Source organism: Cherax quadricarinatus, chromosome 63, assembly GCF_038502225.1.
Source record: "Cherax quadricarinatus isolate ZL_2023a chromosome 63, ASM3850222v1, whole genome shotgun sequence".
NCBI lineage: Eukaryota > Metazoa > Arthropoda > Malacostraca > Decapoda > Parastacidae > Cherax > Cherax quadricarinatus.
In genome coordinates, this window is record NC_091354.1 from 22,448,367 (window position 1) to 22,473,366 (window position 25,000).

At 38.4% G+C, this 25,000-nt stretch overlaps 1 protein-coding gene across 1 annotated transcript in view; it reads left to right on the plus strand.

Annotated features, from left to right (window-relative positions):
• LOC128698274 (uncharacterized) overlaps window positions 1-25,000 on the plus strand; it is a 930,221-nt gene that overhangs the window by 614,343 nt on the left and 290,878 nt on the right. The window contains exon 4 of the mRNA XM_070098682.1: window positions 23,586-23,728. Coding sequence (XP_069954783.1) covers window positions 23,586-23,728 — 143 coding nt within the window. The remainder of the gene's footprint in view (window positions 1-23,585; window positions 23,729-25,000) is intronic.

Genomic DNA, 25,000 nt, shown 5'->3' on the forward strand with positions numbered 1-25,000 from the left:
TGTGTGTGTAAAACAACCACTGTGAAAGAATAGGGAAATTCCAGGGGATTTTGTGACTTCTCACATTATCATATAGTTCCTTGATAATGTGAGATATTACGAAAGCGCTTGGAATTTAGCTATTCTTTCACAGTGGTTGTTTTGCATATTCTGATATCACCTGTTTACCTGAGTAATGCATGGTAACTAAGTGAGAGCCACTAAGATCACGAAGTACGGAAAGAAATCACCTGAGGCGGCTCTTAGCCATGTGATGTCCCTCTTGTATAAACGTATTTTTTTTACGTGAATTTGATTTGTTATCCATATGACAAATAAAGTGTCTCTTTCGCTTATATCTGAACCTCCATTATTTTCTCTGTCTATCTCTATCTCCTTCTATACACCCCCAGACACAGATATATATATATATATATATATATATATATATATATATATATATATATATATATATATATATATATATATATATATATGTCGTGCCGAATAGGCAGAACTTGCGATCTTGGCTTAAATAGCAACGCTCATCTTGCCATATAGGACAAGCGAAAATTTGTGAATGCGATAATTTCGCAAAAATCATTCTGAACCTAACGGAAAAAATATATTTCACTGTGTTTGTTTAGTATTAAATTATTGTAAACAAATCTAAAATATATATAGTTGGGTTAGGCTAAAATAAATTACTCTTGTTATAATAAGGTTAGGTAAGTTTTCTAAGATTCTTCTGGTACAAAATTATAAATTTTTACATTAACATTAATGAAAAAAAATATATCTTTAAACGTATAAGAGAAAATTTCAGAAAGGACTTAATTTTAAAAGAGTTCTTGCTAATTGACCAGTTTTACATATTCGGCACGACATATATATATATATATATATATATATATATATATATATATATATATATATATATATATATACATATATACATATATATATATATAAGTACAATGCCTGCACTTTAAAGGAGGGGTTTGGGATATTGGCAGTTTGGAGGGATATGTTGTGTATCTTTATATGTGTATGCTTCTAGACTGTTGTATTCTGAGCACCTCTGCAAAAACAGTGATAATGTGCGAGTGTGGTGAAAGTGTTGAATGATGATGAAAGTATTTTCTTTTTGGGGATTTTCTTTCTTTTTTGGGTCACCCTGCCTCGGTGGGAGCCGGCCGCCTTGTTGAAAAAAAAAAAAAATGTATATATATGTATATATATATATATAATATATATATATATATATATATATATATATATATATATATATATAATATATATATATATATATATATATATATATATATATATATATATATATATATATATATATAAAGATTTCGTTCGGATTTTTAACCCCGGAGGGTTAGCCACCCAGGATAACCCAAGAAAGTCAGTGCGGCATCGAGGACTGTCTAACTTATTTCCATTGGGGTCCTTAATCTTGTCCCCCAGGATGCGACCCACACCAGTCGACTAACACCCAGGTACCTATTTGCTGCTAGGTGAACAGGACAACAGGTTTGGAAACGTGTCGAATGTTTCCACCCGCCCGGAATCGAACCCGGGCCCTCCGTGTGTGAAGCGGGAGCTTTAGCCACCAGGGTGTATAGAAGGAGAAATAGACAGAGAAAATAATGGAGGTTAAGATATAAGCGAAAGAGACAGTTTATTTGTCATATGGATAACAAATCAAATTCACGTAAAAAATACGTTTATACAATAGGATCATCACATGGCTAAGAGCCGCCTCAGGTGATTTCTTTCCGTACTTCGTGATCTTAGTGGCTCCCAGTTACCATGCATTACTCCATGATTGCATATTTTCTCCTTCTCTCTTCTACGACAAATAAACGTTGAAAAAGGTCTCTCTCGCACCCAAGATTACCCTAGCACGAAAAAGCTCCTCTTAACGAAGGAAAATGTATAATTTCACAGGCCGTGTAACTCGGCCAATATATATCCGAGCAGTATGCAAATTTGGCCTGGCAAGAAAGGCAGGAGCGGGCCGCCTGCCAAGGCACAGCTGGTGACTCTAAACTGCACGAGAGAATAATATGCAACTTGATTGCCTGTGGACGATAAACTCTGAGGAGGTGGTCACGCAAGTGGGCCCAGAGGAACTTACACAAGTGCCCATGAGGCCTCAGCTGCAGCAACACATGTAGCAACTTTCAAGTGGTACAGAAGCTGAAGGTGGACTACCACTTGGTGAGATGATCACGCAGGTGGCTAACACTTGGTGAGATGATCACGCAGGTGGCTAACACTTGGTGAGATGATCACGCAGGTGGCTAACACTTGGTGAGATGATCACGCAGGTGGACTAGCACTTGGTGAGATGGTCACGCAGGTGGCTAACACTTTGTGAGATGGTTATACAGGTGGCTAGTACTTGGTGAGATGATCACGCAGGTGGCTAACACTTTGTGAGATGGTTACACAGGTGGCTAGCACTTGGTGAGATGATCACGCAGGTGGACTAGCACTTGGTGAGAAGGTCACGCAGGTCGCTAACACTTGGTGAGATGATCACGCAGATGGACTAACACTTAGTGAGATGGTCACGCAGGTGGACTAACACTTGGTGAGATGGTCACGCAGGTGGACTAACACTTGGTGAGATGGTCACGCAGGTGGGTAACACTTGGTGAGATGGTCACGCAGGTGGACTAACACTTGGTGAGATGATCACGCAGGTGGACTAACACTTGGTGAGATGGTCACACAGGTGGACTAACACTTGGTGAGATGATCACGCAGGTGGGTAACACTTGGTGAGATGGTCACGCAGATGGACTAACACTTTGTGAAATGGTCACGCAGGTGGACTAACACTTGGTGAGATGATCACGCAGGTGGACTAACACTTGGTGAGATGGTCACACAGGTGGACTAACACTTGGTGAGATGGTCACGCAGGTGGACTAACACTTGGTGAGATGATCACGCAGGTGGGTAACACTTGGTGAGATGGTCACGCAGGTGGACTAACACTTTGTGAAATGGTCACGCAGGTGGACTAACACTTGGTGAGATGATCACGCAGGTGGGTAACACTTGGTGAGATGGTCACGCAGGTGGACTAACACTTGGTGAGATGAACACGCAGGCGTATACAGGGAACGCACAAGTGGTGAAGATGATGCAACAACAGGACCAATAATAAGAAAATAAAGATAATTTTGAAATCTCCTATGTTTTATGCATTTATTTTGAATTTTTTCACGCATATGAGTGGCAGTAACGACACCGAGATGCAACCAGGTGCTTAGAAGTGTGCACTGATTGGGTCAATATGTCAGAAATACGAGAGACTCTCATTTAATTAATTGGTTCTGGTACTCTGATAGCCCATTACTGATTTGTGGGGCGCCAAATACTGCCTCTCGATTATGAATCGGTCAGTTTTAATACTAAAAACTACATCTTGTTAAAACTACAATAGGGAGATTAATTTTCACTGTGCCTCTTGTGGAGGTCAACTGGGAGACCTGGAGAGAGTTCCGGGGGTCAACGCCCCCGCGGCTCGGTCTGTGACCAGGCCTCCTTAGGTCAGTGTCCCAGGATGCGACCCACACCAGTCGACTAACACCCAGGTACCCATTTTACTGATGGGGAACATAGACAACAGGTGGAAAGAAACACGTCCAATGTTTCTACTCTGGCTGGGAATCGAACCCGGACCCTCACCGTGTGAAGCGAGAGCGTAAACCTATAAAATATTTTTCATTATTATCTTACATTATTAATTATTAATATTTATTGAATGTGACGAGTCATTCAGAACAATCACAATACTATTTCCTTCCTCGAATTATATCTAAAAAGAGTTAGAACCAATTATTTAATAGAAATAGAAAAAAAAACCTGCCCTTTATTTTAATCAATATAGTTCTCTATAGTAAGTGATTGTTACCAGACGAAATATGAACACTCGCTTTGCATTCATATCTGAACTATACAAAGAAAATCCCCTATACCACCAAACATCAAGAACCACCAAGAACCACTACACTTCCAGAGTGGAGCTGAAGACAACTGTTATCGGAAACTAGTCATAATACACGAGAAATTCTATATTCTTTTCATTAACGACAGTTACACTTTTTCCTTGAAAAAAAAAGCCTAATACATCTATAATCGAAGTTCGGTTGTGAATAATTAAAACATTCGTAGCTGAGTGACAGGGTTTACTGACTCTCCTCAGAAAGGTTATGAGATTAAAAAGCTTTAAAAAATGGTCATTTAATTGATGATGGTTCGTGAGGGCAAATATTGCGAATTCATATTCAATATATTTTTTTTACGCCCTCGGCCTGACTCTAGCGTACAATTAAGGAGACGCCGATCTATTAGATAATCTGTGTCAGTCAAAAACATTATGATTTTCATAAACATATAGTGGTTTACAGACTTTGCTATAAATATATTTAATAGATTTCACTCACATAACTCTGAATAGGGAAGTAATGTTTTATATATTTTTAATATAGTCATGGGTAAGCTTTTAACCCACAGAGGGTCATACATCGACTTGTGAATGGGTGGCAATCAGGTTCAATCCAAGGAACGGGAGGCTGGCTCAATGCCCTGGATGCACGAGCCCTTGACTGACTTTCATTCAACCCCCTCGCTGAGAATGGCACTCAAGACACCCCTTCTTTAACAAGCATTTTAAACAGGAACAAATTATATATTGTAGTTAAAAACTATCGTAATTTATGATCGTTCACCAAATTTCTCAACATGAAACATTACTATTAATATTTTCAAAATGTTTATGATATAATTTATATTACTCAGTGTATAAAATGGCATTGTCAGTAAAATCATAATATAGTTTTTTTTAGAAATTGCCAAACTTCGGATCTGGTCATGGCAAATATAAAATAAATGTAAGTATGGCAGGAATAGAATATACACATGGAAAAAATATTCTTTGGTCCCTTTTTCTAATAATTTGATTACAAATAACAAGGTGGTGATTCTGTTTGTACTCGCGAGTTATTATCGAAAATCCTTTGAAGTTTATGCCCATTTCTTGAACATTAGATGCTAGACGTACACACTGACCCCTGCCAAAGGTAATGGTCTCCGTGATACAAAGACAAGTGAAATACAAAGCAGTGGTCAATGTCAAACAAAGAAAAGCGTGACACAATGGTCGCTTTGAGACAAAGACAAACGAGACACAGTGGCCACTCTATGACACAAAGACAAGAGAGATGCAATAATTAACGTGTGACAAAGACAAGAAAGATACAATGATTAACGTGTGACAAAGACAAGAGAGATGCAATAATTAACGTGTGACAAAGACAAGAAAGATACAATGATTAACGTGTGACAAAGACAAGAAAGATACAATGATTAACGTGTGACAAAGACAAGAAAGATACAATGATCAACGTGAGACAAAGACAAACAAAATATAAACATCCGTTTGATGCAGACAAAGTAAATTAGATGATAATGATATTGACTGAAATGATTGTTACTAATTAATGTGAAAGCTCAAAGCATGTAAGAATCGTACAGCATCCGGGGAATGGAAGGTAACCAGGGTTATTCCAACGAAGGGGAGAACATCTCCGACCAACAGGCGTTTACCAGCATCAAAGAACCTTCTGTGAAAAGAAAAATATAATAGGATTTCTTTGTAATATTCCCTGGGGTGGCAAAATGGATGAGAGAACAGAATCTTCACCGGTGAAGGAACAATTAGTGTTATCAAGACTATGAAGCACAAAGTCATTATTTTCATCACATTGATGACTGAGGCAACAAGTCCGCAGGTGGGTATATAAATGGTGACTGAGGCAATAAGCCCACAAGAGGGAATAAAGATGGTGACTGAGGCAACCAGTCTACCAGTAGCCTCTCCTCTCTGGACTGTATATTTATTTAGCAGCATGAAGATTTTACGAAGCTCAGTACTGAGTCAAACGTCGTCTAAAATCAAGGCTTGATTTGCAGAACTTGTCCTTAAAGCTTCTGTAATCACGTCCATAAGTCTGAGTCAAGGAAGATTACAGCGAAGAACAACAAACTCTTTGTCATTCTCACACCAGACAGTATCCCAATGAGGACAATGTATGACCAACCTGAGCTTGTTGACTTCTCAGGAGTTACTGCTGAATCATAAAACAAACACCCAAGTCCACACTCACGCTCACACCAACACACACACACACACACACACACACACACACACACACACACACACACACACACACACACACACACCACCCAAGGTGGTGATTGCTGGAGAATAGCAGGAAGCCAAGACAAGAATATGATGAGAGCAACAGAGCGATGGTTGAAACACTGACTGAAGTGGCCAGAAGGACCCGGGTGGGCAGGGCAGGGCAAAGCTACCGGATGTGGGTGACTTCAGTCACAGAGAAACTAACTGGGAAAACCTGGAGCCATAGGAACGCGAGGTGTAAGATGATGGAGTTAATACTGGAAAACCTCATGCATCAACACGTTAGGGACACTATCAGAGAGAGAAGAGAGGACGAACCAGCAAGACTATACCTAGTATTCACGTTGAGTAGTGCAGATATTGAAGACATCACATATGAAAGGCCCCTCGGAGCTAGTGATCAAGTGGTTCTGAGCTTCGAATACATAGTAGAGTTACAAGTGGAAAGAGAAATAGGAAGGGTATGACGAATGAAGCCAAACTACAAGAGAGGGGACTACACAGGCACAGGGAATTTCCTTCACAAGGTTCAGTGCTACAGAAAACAGGCAGGGAAATCAGTAAATGAGATGATGGAATATGTGACAACAATCTGCAAGGCAGCAGAGGAGCTGGAGCCTGCCCCGCGCGGCGCGCACCGAGTAGAAAAAATATCGAAAAAAATACGAAAAATTAGTTAACAGAAAAATAGCTTAACAATCTGGCACCATTTTGTTGTAAGTCTCATTGTTGTACGATGTTTCAACAACGATTTATAGTCATTACAACTTTTATGCTCATGGCACCGCCCGTAACATACGTCTGAACATAAAGTTTAATCAGGTACAGGTACACATAAATCCAGTTACACAGATTATCACACATAGTAGCATATGTGTAACTTACCTAAGATAATCCAAAAATGTCAGTCAAAGTGATCTATTTCCACTGGGATCCTGCTGATAACTACAAACTGGTAAGTAATTTAACTATGTGAAAGTAAGTTATAATAAATGGTGATATACTAGCAGTAAGATAAACTCAGTTATTCACTTTAACATAAAAGATAGGATCAGATCACTGTACATGTTTCTTATACAAAAACTCACTCTCCTCCCTTTCTGTATCCATATTCATTAGTTACCTTTTGGCTCTCCTCTTGAACTGGCTCATGCTATGACAGGATTTGACATGTACAGGTAGTCTATTCTACTCCTTTATTACTGCACAACAAAATGAATTTAAAGCCTGACCACTGACTGTAGGTACTGCAAAGTATTTCTCCCTTCCTCCAGCCTTGTAATTGCATTGGTTCCCAGACTTAACAAAATTGGCAGCAAGATATTCTGGACACTGGTTGTGAGAAATTTTATGAACGTAATTTAACTTAAGTTGTTTTACTCTGTCTTCAACATTCATCATATCCAGTTGTTGTAATTCATCCTGGCTTACATGCTCTCTTGAATCCAGGTCAAAGATGAATCTCACCATTTTGTTCTGGGTGACTTGTAGCTTATCTTTCAATTTTTCTGCTAAGGAAGAGGAAGAGTAATCTAAATGACATTGTATGAGAGTTAGACACAGGGTTCTGCGAGCTTCAGTAGTTAGACTCTGTTCCTGTCCGTAGAGGAACTTTAGTCTGGCATTCGATTTCTTTACTACAATGTTTCCTATTAGTTCTCTTGACATGCATGGGTGAAAAGGGATTCCCAAATATTTCACTGAAGTTACTGAAGTGATGGGTTCCCCATTACACGGGACATTAAAATTATTTCTCCTTTTCACAGTATGTTTCGTGCCAAAGAATATGACTACCGTTTTCCCGAGGTGTAATGATAATTGGTTTTCTACCAACCATTTGCTATAGTACTCCAGTTCTAGTGATTATACATTAATAGTGTTTGTGGGTCTTTACCTGACACTAACACAGCACTATCATCTGCATACAACAGGAAGTGAATTTTCAGATTTTTTTCGCCTATTTCTTAATTTTTTTTCATTATTCTTTCTAACATAAGAATATTTCGATTTGGCATCGATACAAAGTGGGTGGAGTTATAACAGAGTCGGAGAAGCACCTAGAAGGAGTATCAGTAAATGTTAATTTGCCATGATGCGAGGAGTCGCTCACGGCACTATAAATGTTTCATAATTACGCTAAATTTAACACTAAAGTTTACTTACCCATCACAATTATTCTAAGATGACATAAGACATAATATAAATAACATAGAAGCATAATAAACATTCCAAAATTAATAAAAAAAAACATAATTCACAGGTCGACGAGCGGTAGGGGCGGAGGGATATTTTTATTGCTGAAGCATAAGACATTATATATATTTCTCTCTTGTCCCTGTGGGCCCTTTACCATTACCAACGGTATGTAGCACAGCGGTAAGTCTATAAGATCACTCATATCGTATGTAAAGACTGAGAAACAGCGTGATTTTCTTGATTTTTATTTTGGTTTCTTAATTAATCAGCTATGTGCGCGTTTCCTAGATTATGTCGGAAGTTATTTACATATTTCATGTAACTGCAACATTAGCAATGAACAGATTTAAAGAATTTTTACAACGAACATAAAACAAATCATGTTTTAATTAGTGCAGAGGTAACTTTTTGAAACACCTCAGATATTTTCTCATTTTGTGTGGGGGTAAAAGGCAGATATTTGACTAAATGTCAAAACCTTTCCAAATGTCTTTTTTGGGTGAATGAACATAAGGTATATTGTAATATTTACCGTCTGCATAAAATCGGATTAGCATTCTTTTATCAGTAGGGAGTGTCCAAAACACTTTTCACAGTGCCAGTAAGTGCCACTTGCTTACAAAACCTCACTTTTAGTATTTTTTTTTCATTCGTAAATAAATGTTCAATAAATTCATCTTAAAATAGGCCAAATATGAACGAAATCGGACTATAAATAAAAAAAATAGCGATTTTCAGGTTAAGAGGTTCCTTATATCCATGGGCAACAGAAATATCGAGAAACCAAGGACAAGCCCTTGGTTCACTCAAAGCTGCAGAGAGACCAAAACCAAGTGTGGTAGAGAATAGAAGAAATAGAGATGGCAAAGGACCCAGGAAAACAGTGAGAGTAGTCGAGTAGTAGGCTGGTAGACAGCAACCATTCAGGGAAGTACTACCGTCCTGCCAGATGACTGTGAAACAGAAACCTGTAACTGTTTTACATGATGGAAGGATTGCTGGTGTCTTTTTCTGTCTCATAAACATGCTAGATAACAGGGATATCTTGCTACTCCTACTTACACTTTGGTCACACTTCACAGACACGCACATGCATATATATATATATATATATATATATATATATATATATATATATATATATATATATATATATATATATATATATATATATATATATATATAGAAGTAGGTGTCAAAGCGGCTGAGTGGCTCCTACCTCTCAGCGGTCTCCTCCTCTGAGCGGTCTCCTCCCGAAAGGTCTGCGGCTGAGTGGCTCCTGCGGCTGAGCAGTCTCCTATGAGCGGACTCCTTTTCACACCTTTATGCTAATGACCTTGACCTCACCCTCGACCACCTCACCCTCGACCCCCCACCCAAGCCCCCCACCCACGCCCCCAACCCGCACCCTCGCGCCCGCTCGACCAGCGCCCCGCCCGCACGCCCTGCCCTCATGCCTGCCTTCTGCAGAGCCTTCTGCAGCGTCGTCCGAATCACCCCCACCCCCCGAATTTTTTCCGATTTTTTTTCAATTTCTTTTTTAATTTCTTGTGCTCTCCAACTCCTTGGATCAAGTTTTTCTCAATATCAATAATACCAAGACTCCAACTCCTCGGATCAAGTTTTTCTCGATAATACAAAGACTCCACTTCCTCGGATCAAGTTTTTTGGATTCCCCCCTCTGGGAGTAAGCATTCAAAATGGACTCCCACTTGCATCGCAAATTCCCTGCTCCAATTCCTCGGATCAAGTTTTTCTCGATATCAATAATACAAAGATTTTCCCCCCACACCTCACACCACCCAATTCTACCCCAAATATTCCTGCTCCATCTCCTTGGATCAAGTTTTTCTCAATAACAATAATACAAAGACTCCATCTCCTCGGATCAAGTTTTTAGATTCCCCCCTCTGGGGGTAAGCATTCAAATGAACTCCTCCTATGGGGCATGGTACTTTCTCTTACTACAGGTCTAAACAAGTGTGACGTCACCCCACCTGTGTTTACTCGGCGCTCAGTGACGTCACGTGATGACCTCACACACACAGGCTGAATCTTGTCGACTTCCCCCTATGTCAGTGACGTCACATGATGACGACACACACACAGACTGAATCTTGTCGAGCAGACAATAACTAAAAATGCAGGATAACACTATTTATTATACAACCAATACATTTCGTATACATCCAACAAAAAAAAATTCATTGAAAAAAGGTACAATTCATTGACTAAAATCAACATATTTTTCTCTTGAAGAAATTCTGTGCATTTTGTTCTGGATCTTCTTCGTCGTCACCATCTCAGTATCACACATTTCATATACAACATAGGGAAAACATTACACATTTTCACTCTTAACCCAGGATAACCAAAATAATTCCACATTTTTTCCGTTAATACCCACAACAATCCACAATTTCTTTACAAAAGATTCACTCTCCTCAAGTCTAGACATTTTTCTCGTTTTAACTATTTCATCAGAAAAAGTCACCACAACACTTACAACTTATAACCACTTATCGATAAATTCACTAGTCACAATTTTACATATTACGAAGTTAATATGCACGCACACACACGCACACACACACACACACCTCACTTTACTTTTAACACCTTCAAAACACTCTCATAAATCATTTGAATACTCACAAAAGCACCTTTGAACATTTCCAAACAACACTAAAACATTTCCAAGACAACATTTAGAATACTCTCAAATAAGATTTGTCAGCTCTAATTTTTCTACACTTACATATTTCATTAAATTACAACTCATCCCCCAAAACTCCTCCCTCATTCTCCAGATTTTTACAACAGTATCACAAAAACTAACTCAGACACTTTACTTTGAACATCACCAAAAACACCATCAATTACCTTTGAATACTCCAAAAACATCATTCGAACACCCCCAAATCACCACTGAATACTTACACAATACCTTCATAAATACTCTTGCACATCATTTGAACACCTTCAAAAACACCTTTGAATAGTCTCAAACACCATTTGAGTACTCCCAAATACACCACTGAATACTACCAAAACAGCACCGAATACTGCCCAAACACCACCAAAATCACCATACACTAAGATCGACATCACAGACTAACACCCATTTTCACACAAATCCCCTCAAATCACTATAACCAAGACGATTACCAATTTCTATGAGTACACTCACCTCCAACTAAGATATAACATGAGCGCAAAAAAAAAAAAAAAACATGAACACAAACAAAACACACACGAACACTTACAACAGAATAACCTCTTTTTCGGTATCTCTAGTTCGACAACAACGCCAACAACCCACAACTTATAACCACTTTTTCGGCATCACTAGTTCGACAACAACACCCACAACACCCACAACCCACATCACCAACACCCCACAACACCCACAACCCACATCACCCACACCCCACAACACCCACAACAACAACCCACAACTTATAACCACTTTTCAGCATATCTAGTTCGACATCACCCACAACCCACAACACCCCACAACCCACAACACCCACAACCCACAACACCCCACAACCCACAACAACAACTCATAATATCTTTTTTTGGTATCTCTAGTTCGACAACAACACCCACAACCCACTTATAACATCTTTTCGGTATTACTAGTTCGACAACATCCACAACCCACAACACCCACAACCCACAACACTCACAACCCACAACAATCACAACGCACTTATAACATCTTTTCGGTATCTCTAGTTCGACAACACCCACAACCCACAACACCCACAACCCACTTATAACATGTTTTCGGTATCTCTAGTTCGACAACACCCACAACACCCACAACCCACTTATAACATGTTTTCGGTATCTCTAGTTCGACAACACCCACAACCCACAACACCCACAACCCACAACATCCCACAACAACAACCCACTTATAACATCTTTTTCGATATCTCCAGTTCGACATCAATACCCACAACCCTCATCACTTACCAATTTATTCACAATTTTTCCTCTTTCGATAAAAATTTTTCCCCTTCTTTTTATTGAATCTTAAAATGTAATACACATTCCTCCCTACATTACTAAAATTCTAATAAAATCCTCTCCATACCCATCTCCTTGTATCCACATAAATTAATGTTATACTCACAACAAGTAAGCTCACTACCCAACTACTGCGACATGTTTCTACACACTCCAATCTTTTCCAGTGTATCATAACTTTTCACTTCTATAATTTCTTTTATAATATTTACACATTACCTTTATTTTCAGTAAAATCCCCCCCATATTTCAATAAATTTTTAATACAACCCTCCCCATACCCCTCTCCATCTCACCCACATTTCTTCACACCCACTCACCTGTCTCCCAACACACCTCTTCAGAACAAACACAAAAATCACATTTCACATCCATAAATGCATCTCATCACCCATCTCAAATCCACTAAAATCACTGTAACCAAGATATTCACAAAATTCTATGACCAACTAACACACACAGACAACTCACTTTACTTTGAATACCTTCAAAATACTCTCATACATCATTTGAGACCACCTTTTCTCAATATCTCTTAAGAAATATTCTCTCATCGTCAACCTTTATCATCTCACTACAGAATAACCCACAGATTCCTTCGAACACTCTCATAAATCATTTGAATATTCACATAAACACCTTTGGACATTTTCCAAACAACACTGAAACATTTCCAAGTCAACATTTTGATTACTCCCAAATAAAATTTGACATCTCTAATTTATCTACACTTACATATTTCATTAAATTACAACTCATCCCCCAAACTCCTCCCTCATTCTTCAGATTTTTACAGCAGTATCACAAAAACTAGCTCATACACTTATATCATGAGACATTACCAACACACACACACACACACACACACACACACACACACACACCACATTTTACTCTGTACAACACCAAAAACATCATCAATTACCTTTGATTACTCCAAAAACATCATTTGAACACATTCAAGAAACATCAAACTCCTTTGAATACTCCCAAAACACCACTGAATACTACCAAAACAGCACCGAATACTGCCCAAACAACACTAAAAATCACCAGAAACTAAGATCAACACCACCAACTAACACCCATTTTATAGAAATCCCCTCAAATCACTATAAGCAAGACGATCCCACTCACCTCAGACTATTATATAACATGAACGCAAAAAAAAAAAAACATTCTCATAAATCATTTTAATACTCAAAAAAACACACCTTTGAACATTTCCAAACAACGCCTAAACACTTTTAGCAGGATCACCACCAACTGAAAACATAACATGTACAAAAAAAAAAAAAATAAGACATCCATCAACTATCATCAATAACCACTCATTTTTATAAACATTCGCACAAAAAATCACAATTACCAACTCCATACAATATCTAATACACTCCTCTCACTACCACCAACACATACCAGCACAGATAGGGATACCTCCCATGACATCACACTCCATCCTGTGTTTACTTGACGACGTCACACCCCACTTTTACTTTATTTAACTTATTGAGAGGAAGCTACTTGTTTCAACCTGTTATATCTGCAATATCTAAGATCACCACAATCAAGACGTTTACCAAATTCTATAACCCCACCACTAAGATCACACATTTTTGTACACATTCTCTTAAAACATCATCATAACGAAGATCACTAAAACTATCTATACTTTTACTAAGATCACATAACATTTTGTCTTCTCTAACTCACTCACCAATTTACATTCATTTCATTAACCGAAATTACATCTCATCCACCAAACTCCTCCCTCATTCTTCAGACTTTACAACATTAGCACAAAAAAAAACTAACTCATACACATATGATATGAGACATTACCACAACTAACACACAGACTAACTTTGAACCAACTCTGAACATCACCAAAACACCACTTGAAAAATACTCTGCACATCATTTGAACACCTACAAAAACACCATCAAACACCTCTGAATACTCCCAAAACACTACTGATTACTAACCAATCACCACTGAATACTACCAAAACACCGTCAAAATCACCAGAAACTAAGTTTAGCATCACCAGCTAACACCCATTTTATAGAAATTCCCTCAAATCACTATAACCAAGAACTCCCTCCCCATGGGCGCAAAAAAGAGAAAAACTTGAACACTAACATAATACACAAACACTTAGTACATGATCACCATCAACTGAAAACATATCTTGTACTCACATAAATCTAAGACAACCACAAACAACAATCACCCATGTTCACTTACCTCAGAAATCACTAATATCACAGAAAACACTAATTTTTTTATTAAACTTTCACACAAAAAAATCATATTTGACAATATCTAAGCGCACTCACCTCACTACCACCAACACACGATGTCACACCTCACAGGACCGGCGAGGTCACCTCCAGTGACGTCACACTCCCATCTATGTGTTTACTTTGGTGGGTAAATTGTATTAATATTTTTAGTTGATGAATAGTTAACATGAACTTAGTAAAGTGATTGTGTATTAGTTGGAGGTGTGTGACTTAGTTCTGGTAATGTCTCATGACATGGTAATTTTTTTTGTGCTTATGTCTTATATTTATTGTTAATATGTCAAGTATAGGTTTTGGTGTATGTCTTAGTTATGATGTGTATGTCTTAGTTGGAGGTGAATGTCTTAGATTTGGTGTGTATGTCTCATGTCTTAAATTTGTGATTGAAATGTATAAATTGTGAGTGTGCGTCTATTATTTTTTTTTTTTTTGGTGATGGTGATATGTTATAGTGCTCATGTTATGTTATAGATGTTGGTGGAAGTGTCGTGGTATTTTTTGTGTATGTCTTATTTTTGTGCGAATGTTTAAAAAAAATAAGTGTTTTCAGTGATCATAGTAGTTTTGAGATGCATGATCTTAGATTTTTGGTGATCTTGGTGATGAGGGTTGATAGATGATGGTAAACATGATATGGAATTGGTGATCGTGATTTTTGTGTGAATGATTATAAAAATGAGTGTTTTCTGTGATATTAGTGGTGGGGTCATAAAATCGGGTAATCGTCTTGGTTATAGTGTTCTTAGATATTGTGGGTACAACAGGTTGAAACAAGGTGGGTTGGGTGTGATGTTACCGACCGCCAAGTAAACACATAGATGGGAGTGTGACGTCACTGGAGGTGACCTCACCGGTCCTGTGAGGTGTGACATCGTGTGTTGGTGGTAGTGAGGTGAGTGCGCTTAGATATTGTCAAATATGATTTTTTTGTGTGAAAGTTTAATAAAAAATGAGTGTTTTCTGTGATATTAGTGATTTTTGAGGTAAGTGAACATGGGTGATTGTTGTTGGTGGTTGTCTTAGATTTATGTGTGTACAAGATATGTTTTCAGTTGATGGTGATCATGTACTAAGTGTTTGTGTATTAGGTTTGTGTTCAAGTTTTTCTTTTTTTTTCGCCCATGGGGAGGGAGTTCTTGGTTATAGTGATTTGAGGGAATTTCTGGTGATTTTGACGGTGTTTTGGTAGTATTCAGTGGTGATTTGGTAGTAATCAGTAGTGTTTTGGGAGTATTCAGAGGTGTTTAATGGTGTTTTTGAAGGTGTTCAAATGATGTGCAGAGTATTTTTGAAGATGTTCAATGGTGTTTTGGTGATGGTTCAAAGTTAGTCTGTGTGTTAGTTGTGGTAATGTCTCATGTCATATGTGAATGAGTTAGTTTTTTTTTGTGCTAATGTTGTAAAGTCTGGAGAATGAGGGAGGAGTTTGGTGGATGAGATGTAATTTCGGTTAATGAAATGTGTAAGTGTGAATGTAAATTGGTGAGCGAGTTAGAGAAGACAAAATGTTATGTGATCTTAGTAAAAGTATAGATAGTTTTAGTGATCTTCGTTATGATGATGTTTTAAGAGAATGTGTACAAAAATGTGTGATCTTAGTGGTGGGGTTATAGAATTTGGTAAACGTCTTGATTGTGGTGATCCTAGATATTGCAGATATAACAGGTTGAAGCAAGTAGCTTCCTCTCAATAAGTTAAATGAAGTAAAAGTGGGGTGTGACGTCGTCAAGTAAACACAGGATGAAGTGTGATGTCATGGGAGGTAACCCTATCTGTGCTGGTATGTGTTGGTGGTAGTGAGAGGAGTGTATTAGATATTGTATGGAGTTGGTGATTGTGATTTTTTGTGCGAATGTTTATAAAAATGAGTGGTCATTGATGATAGTTGATGGATGTCTTAATTTTGTGTGTGTGTGTGTGTGTACATGTTATGTTTTCAGTTGGTGGTGATTCTGCTGTAAGTATTTCGGCGTTGTTTGGAAATGTTCAAAGGTGTTTTTTGTGAGTATTCAAATGATTTATGAGAATGGTTTTTTTTGCGTACATGTTATTTAATAGTCTGAGGTGAGTGGGATCGCCTTGGTTATAGTGATTTGAGGGGATTTCTATGAAATGAGTGTTAGTTGGTGGAGTTGATCTTAGTTTCTGGTGATTTTTAGTGTTGTTTGGGCAGTATTCGGTGCTGTTTTGGTAGTATTCAGTGGTGTTTTGGGAGTATTCGAATTATGTTTTTGGAGTAATCAAAGGTAATTGATGATGTTTTTGGTGTTGTACAAAGTAAAGTGTGGTGTGTGTGTGTTAGTGTTGGTAATGTCTCATGATATAAGTGTATAAGTTAGTTTTTGTGATACTGTTGTAAAAATCTGGAGAATGAGGGAGGAGTTTGGGAGATGAGTTGTAATTTAATGAAATATGTAAGTGTAGATAAATTAGAGATGTCAAATCTTAAATGGGAGTTTCAGTGTTGTTTGGAAAATGTCCAAAGGTGTTTATGTGAGTATTTAAATGATTTATGAGAGTGTTCGAAGTAATCTGTGGGTTATTCTGTAGTGAGATGATAAAGGTCGTCGATGAGAGAATATTTCTTAAGAGATATTGAGAAAAGGTGGTCTCAAATGATGATGTATGAGTGTGTTTCGAAGGTGTTCAAAGAAAAGTGAGTTGTCTGTGTGTGTGTTAGTTGGTCATAGGATTTTGTGAATATCTTGGTTACAGTGATTTTAGTGGATTTGAGATGGGTGATGAGATGCATTTATGGATGTGAAATGTGATTTTTGTGTTTGTTCTGAAGAGGTGTGTTGGGAGACGGGTGAGTGGGTGTGAAGAAATGTGGGTGAGATGGAGAGGGGTATGGGGAGGGTTGTATTAAAAATTTAATGAAATATGGGGGGATTTTACTGAAAATAAAGGTAATGTGTAAATATTATAAAAGAAATTATAGAAGTGAAAAGTTATGATACACTGGAAAAGATTGGAGTGTGTAGAAACATGTCGCAGTAGTTGGGTAGTGAGATTACTTGTTGTGAGTATAACATTAATTTATGTGGATACAAGGAGATGGGTATGGAGAGGATTTTATTAGAATTTTAGTAATGTAGGGAGGAATGTGTATTACATTTTAAGATTCAATAAAAAGAAGGGGAAAAATTTGTGTCGAAAGAGGAAAAATTGTGAATAAATTGGTAAGTGATGAGGGTTGTGGGTATTGATGTCGAACTAGAGACATCGAAAAAGATGTTATAAGTGGGTTGTTGTTGTGGGTGTTGTGGGTTGTGGGGTGTTGTGGGTTGTGGGTGTTGTCGAACTAGAGATACCGAAAAGATGTTATAAGTGGGTTGTTGTTGTGGGTGATGTGGGTTGTGGGTGTTGTGGGTTGTGGGTGTTGTCGAACTAGAGATACCGAAAAGATGTTATAAGTGGGTTGTGGGTGTTGTGGGTTGTGGGTATTGTTGTCGAACTAGAGATACCAAGAAAGATGTTATAAGCGGGTTGTTGTTGTGGGTGTTGTGGGTTGTGGGGTGTTGTGGGTGTTGTGGGTGTTGTGGGTTGTGGAATGTTGTGGGTTGTGGGTGTTGGGGGTTGTGGGTGATGTTGTCGAACTAGAGATGCTGAAAAGTGGTTATAAGTTGTGGGTTGTTGTTGTGGGTTGTTGTTGTGGGTGTTGTGGGGTGTGGGTGATGTGGGTTGTGGGTGATGTGGGTTGTGGGTGTTGTGGGTTGTGAGTGTTGTTGTTGAACTAGTGATGCCGAAAAAGAGGTGATTCTGTTGTAAGTGTTCGTGTGTGTTTTGTTTGTGTTCATGTTTTTTTTTTTTTTTGCGCTCATGTTATATCTTAGTTGGAGGTGAGTGTACTCATAGAAATTGGTAATCGTCTTGGTTATAGTGATTTGAGAGGATTTGTGTGAAAATGGGTGTTAGCCTGTGATGTCGATCTTAGTGTATGGTGATTTTGGTGGTGTCTGGGCAGTACTCGGTGCTGTTTTGGTAGTATTCAGTGGTGTATTTGGGAGTACTCAAATGGTGTTTGAGACTATTCAAAGGTGTTTTTGAAGGTGTTCAAATGATGTGCAAGAGTATTTATGAAGGTGTTCTGGGAGTATTCATTGGTGATTTGGGGGTGTTCGAATGATGTTTTTGGAGTATTCAAAGGTATCTGATGGTGTTTTTGGTGTTGTTCAAAGTAAAGTGTCTGAGTTAGTTTTTGTGATACTGTTGTGAAAATCTGGAGAATGAGGGAGGAGTTTTGGGGGATGAGTTGTAATTTAATGAAATATGTAAGTGTAGATAGATTAGAGCTGACAAATCTTATTTGAGAGTATTCTAAATGTTGTCTTGGAAATGTTTTAGTGTTGTTTGGAAATGTTCAAAGGTGCTTTTGTGAGTATTCAAATGATTTATGAGAGTGTTTTGAAGGTGTTCAAAGTAAAGTGAGGTGTGTGTGTGTGTGTGTGTGTGTGTGTGTGTGTGTGTGTGTTTGTGTGTGTGCGCGCGTATTAACTTCGTAATATGTAAAATTGTGACTAGTGAATTTATCGATAAGTGGTTATAAGTTTTAAGTGTTGTGGTGACTTTTTCTGATGAAATAGTTAAAACGAGAAAAATGTCTAGACTTGAGGAGAGTGAATCTTTTGTAAAGAAATTGTGGATTGTTGTGGGTATTAACGAAAAAAATGTGAAATTATTTTGGTTATCCTGGGTTAAGAGTGAAAATGTGTAATGTTTTCCCTATGTTGTATATGAAATGTGTGATACTGAGATGGTGACGACGAAGAAGATCCAGAACAAAATGCACAGAATTTCTTCAAGAGAAAAATATGTTGATTTTAGTCAATGAATTGTACCTTTTTTCAATTATTTTTTTTTTTGTTCCATGTATACGAAATGTATTGGTTGCATAATAAATAGTGTTATCCTGCATTTTAAGTTATTGTCCGCTCGACAAGATTCAGCCTGTGTGTGTGTCGTCATCATGTGACGTCACTGACATAGGGGGAAGTCGACAAGATTCAGCCTGTGTGTGTGAGGTCATCATGTGACGTCACTGAGCGCCGAGTAAACACAGGTGGGGTGACGTCACACTTGTTTAGACCTGTAGTAAGAGAAAGTACCATGCCCCATAGGAGGAGTTCATTTGAATGCTTACCCCCAGAGCAGGGAATACAAAAACTTGATCCGAGGAGATGGAGTCTTTGCATTATTGTTATTGAGAAAAACTTCATCCAAGGAGATGGAGCAGGAATATTTGGGGTAGAATTGGGTGGTGTGAGGTGTGGGAGGAAAATCTTTGTATTATTGACATCGAGAAAAACTTGATCCGAGGAATTGGAGCAGGGAATTTGGGATGCAAGTGGGAGTCCATTTTGAATGCTTACCGCCAGAGGGGGGAATCCAAAAAACTTGATCCGAGGAAGTGGAATCTTTGTATTATCGAGAAAAACTTGATCCGAGGAGTTGGAGTCTTGGTATTATTGATATCGAGAAAAACTTCATCCAAGGAGTTGGAGAGCACAAGAAATTAAAAAAAAATGAAAAAATCGGAAAAAATTCGGGGGGTGGGGGCGATCCGGACGACGCTGCAGAAGGCGCGAGCGGGCGCGAGGGCGGGGAGTGCAGACAGGGCGCCGGTCGGGCAGGCGCACAGGGCGTGGGTGGGGGGCGTGGGGGGGGGGTTTAGGGCGAGGTGGTCATGGGTGAGGTGGTCGAGGGTGAGGTCAAGGTCATTAGCATTAAGGCATGAAAAGGAGTCCGTACAGAGGAGACCGCTCAGCCGCAGGAGCCACTCAGCTGCTTTGACAGAAATGTTAAAAGCAGGGGGGGATATAGTGTTGGAGTGGTTGGTACTTTTGTTTAATAAATGTATGAAAGAGGGGAAGGTACCTAGGGATTGGCAGAGAGCATGTATAGTCCCTTTATATAAAGGGAAAGGGGACAAAAGAGACTGTAAAAATTATAGAGGAATAAGCTTACTGAGTATACCAGGAAAAGTGTACGGTAGGGTTATAATTGAAAGAATTAGAGGTAAGACAGAATGTAGGATTGCGGATGAGCAAGGAGATTTTAGAGTGGGTAGGGGATGTGTAGATCAGGTGTTTACATTGAAGCATATATGTGAACAGTATTTAGATAAAGATAGGGAAGTTTTTATTGCATTTATGGATTTAGAAAAGGCATATGATAGAGTGGATAGAGGAGCAATGTGGCAGATGTTGCAAGTATATGGAATAGGTGGTAAGTTATTAAATGCTGTAAAGAGTTTTTATGAGGATAGTGAGGCTCAGGTTAGGGTGTGTAGAAGAGAGGGAGACTACTTCCCGGTAAAAGTAGGTCTTAGACAGGGATGTGTAATGTCACCATGGTTGTTTAATATATTTTTAGATGGGGTTGTAAAGGAAGTAAATGCTAGGGTGTTTGGGAGAGGGGTGGGATTAAATTATGGGGAATCAAATTCAAAATGGGAATTGACACAGTTACTTTTTGCTGATGATACTGTGCTTATGGGAGATTCTAAAGAAAAATTGCAAAGGTTAGTGGATGAGTTTGGGAATGTGTGTAAAGGTAGAAAGTTGAAAGTGAACATAGAAAAGAGTAAGGTGATGAGGGTGTCAAATGATTTAGATAAAGAAAAATTGGATATCAAATTGGGGAGGAGGAGTATGGAAGAAGTGAATGTTTTCAGATACTTGGGAGTTGACGTGTCGGCGGATGGATTTATGAAGGATGAGGTTAATCATAGAATTGATGAGGGAAAAAAGGTGAGTGGTGCGTTGAGGTATATGTGGAGTCAAAAAACGTTATCTATGGAGGCAAAGAAGGGAATGTATGAAAGTATAGTAGTACCAACACTCTTATATGGGTGTGAAGCTTGGGTGGTAAATGCAGCAGCGAGGAGACGGTTGGAGGCAGCGGAGATGTCCTGTTTAAGGGCAATGTGTGGTGTAAATATTATGCAGAAAATTCGGAGTGTGGAAATTAGGAGAAGGTGTGGAGTTAATAAAAGTATTAGTCAGAGGGCAGAAGAGGGGTTGTTGAGGTGGTTTGGTCATTTAGAGAGAATGGATCACAGTAGAATGACATGGAAAGCATATAAATCTATAGGGGAAGGAAGGCGGGGTAGGGGTCGTCCTCGAAAGGGTTGGAGAGAGGGGGTAAAGGAGGTTTTGTGGGTAAGGGGCTTGGACTTCCAGCAAGCGTGCGTGAGCGTGTTAGATAGGAGTGAATGGAGACGAATGGTACTTGGGACCTGACGATCTGTTGGAGTGTGAGCAGGGTAATATTTAGTGAAGGGATTCAGGGAAACCGGTTATTTTCATATAGTCGGACTTGAGTCCTGGAAATGGGAAGTACAATGCCTGCACTTTAAAGGAGGGGTTTGGGATATTGGCAGTTTGGAGGGATATGCTGTGTATCTTTATATGTTTATGCTTCTAGACTGTTGTATTCTGAGCACCTCTGCAAAAACAGTGATAATGTGCGAGTGTGGTGAAAGTGTTGAATGATGATGAAAGTATTTTCTTTTTGGGGATTTTCTTTCTTTTTTGGGTCACCCTGCCTCGGTGGGAGACGGCCGACTTGTTGAAAAAAAAAAAAATATATATATATTATATATATTATATATATGCATACATCTAGGTTTTTCTCCTTTTTCTAAATAGCTCTTGTTCTTCTTTATTCTATTGTCCATGGGGAAGTGGAAAAGAATCTTTCCTCAGCAAGCTATGCGTGTCGTACGAGGCGACTAAAATGCCGGGAGCAATGGGCTAGTAACCCCTTCTCCTGTAAACATTTACTAAAAATGAGAAGAAGAAAAACTTTATAAAACTGGGATGCTTGAATGTGCGTGGATGAATGTCCAGTGTATTATTAAATTTAATAATACACTGGACAAATAATAATTTTTAAATTTTCTTGGGTAGAATAGTTTGTTGGTGAGTTGTGCAAAGGACCTGTCCAGTTGGGCCGGCGCGCGTCAGGTGTTTAACCGTTGTGGGATCTGATAGTGAGGTGCTGGCCAGACCCCTTATATAGCTTCCTTGGATGCTTTACTTTCATAGTTCCTTGATAATGTGAGTAGTCACGAAAGCGCTTGGAATTTCTCTATTCTTTCAGAGTGGTTGTTTTGCATATTCTGAAATCACCTGTTTACTGTGATCTTATTGCACATATATATATATATATATATATATATATATATATATATATATATATATATATATATATATATATATATATATATATATATATATATATATGAATTATGAATTACTGAGAATGGTTTGAACATTGAGATATGATAAAGCAATGCAGGACGACCTGGAGGTGTTGTCCCAGGAACTGCTGTAAGGATGCGGTGAAGGAGTTTTTTGTGCGCTTGGGGTCTGGACATCCAACAGGATTGTGTGAGCGCATTCTATGGGAGTGAATAGAGGCTGGCGATTTGTATGACTTGCTCAGGTGTGAGCAAAGCAAAATTTATGAAAGAATTTATGGAAACTTGTTAGCAGGACTTGAATCCTATAGGTAGAAATCACAGCACTTGCAATCTAAACAGGAACATTTATATTGACTGAATGATTGGCGCTACAAGAATTTCATCTTTTTCGGGTCGCCTGGCCTTAGTGGAAGACGGTCTATGTGTTAAAAATTATTTCATTATTTTTCTACGGCGGTAATAGAAAATACCACCCAGTATCACAGTCTTACAATAAGTACTCTTTCGATATCTATATATACAGTATATAATGAAGCACTGTATTAGACGCAGTAACTGCAATACATCTGGCACTAATTGTATATATACCATAGTAATAATTATAAAAATGTTTCTTCTTGGCAGACGAGCCGCTGGCCCCACCTGTGATCACCGGGGCGAGGGACATGTACGAGAGTCACGATGACATTAAGCTCAGGTGCCAGCCAGAGAACTTCCCAGCGTCTGGGCCCACACCTGCCCTCACTTGGTTCCTGCAGGGGCGTCCGGTGAGTCAGTGAGTGAATCATTGCCGGAGTTAGAGACATGGAGAAGCGCCTACAGTATAACAAGACACTGATTACGAAAGACTCTTTATTACCATAGCATTTCAGGGCAAATTGGCTGAACAGTTTCATGTATATTTTGATAAAAGCAAATTTGTTTCGACGTTCTGCCAATGAAGACTTTCCTGCAATCAGTCACTCAGAGTTGCAAAAATATTCACAGACTTGTAGATACATTCAAATAGGGAAAATTGCTATGACTTGTTGAAACGTAATCAGATTTTTAGAAAATTATCCAGACTTGTAGAAAAACACTCAGACTTATAGAAAGAAACTCAGATCTATTACCACTCAGATTTATAGAAAGGCACTCAGACTTACAGAAAAACAATCAGATTTACAGAAAAACACTCAGACTTACAGAAAGACAATCATAAAAACATTTAAACTTACAGAAACACGATGGTGTAGACACACTATCAGATTTATAGAAAAACAGTCACATGGGAAGAAACTCTTAAAGATTTGTACAGACTTACTGAATGTTGTAGCAACGTGCCAGACTTGTAGATACGTAGAACTAAAGATCTTCTTCTTCTCATGACCAGAGCTTTGGTAAGATGGGTAAGGAAGAAGGATGGGTAAGGATAGAAATATTGGAAAAGGGTGGGAGGGGGGAGAGTGGTAGGATATAAAAGGTAAGTGGCCCAACCACTTTGGTGCAATTTAAAAAGTGTATGTGAAATAAAATATTCTTGAAGGGGTATAATACTAACCCATCAGAGTCACATAGATATAACAGATATATAAGTACATGACTCTGAATTGGTAGTAAATATACAAGTTGCATTTTTTTTTTTTTTTTTCGATTGCACAACGGATATTTAAGCGACAATGAAGGCAATAATTTCCTGGCCAGTTTATAAAGAATTACTTGACACAATGGCTACTTACAGGTGTTGTCCCGGCATAGTAAATGTAGCATAATTTTTACAGTAGAATGTTATCTAAGATGTCTCCCTAATTAAAAATACACGATCAAACTAGAAGAAATAGACTTACAGAAATATATTCTGACCGGGAGACATACACAACGATTTCTGTAAACACAGAATTAAAAAAATACTGAAACTCTTAGAAACACAGTCAAGCTTGTAGAAAAACAGACTTGTAGAAACACATTCAGATGTGCTAAACGACACTGATGTAGTTACTTAGACCTCACTACATCAGACAAAGGTGTTGCAGTACCTGTCACAATTGAATATAAGAAAA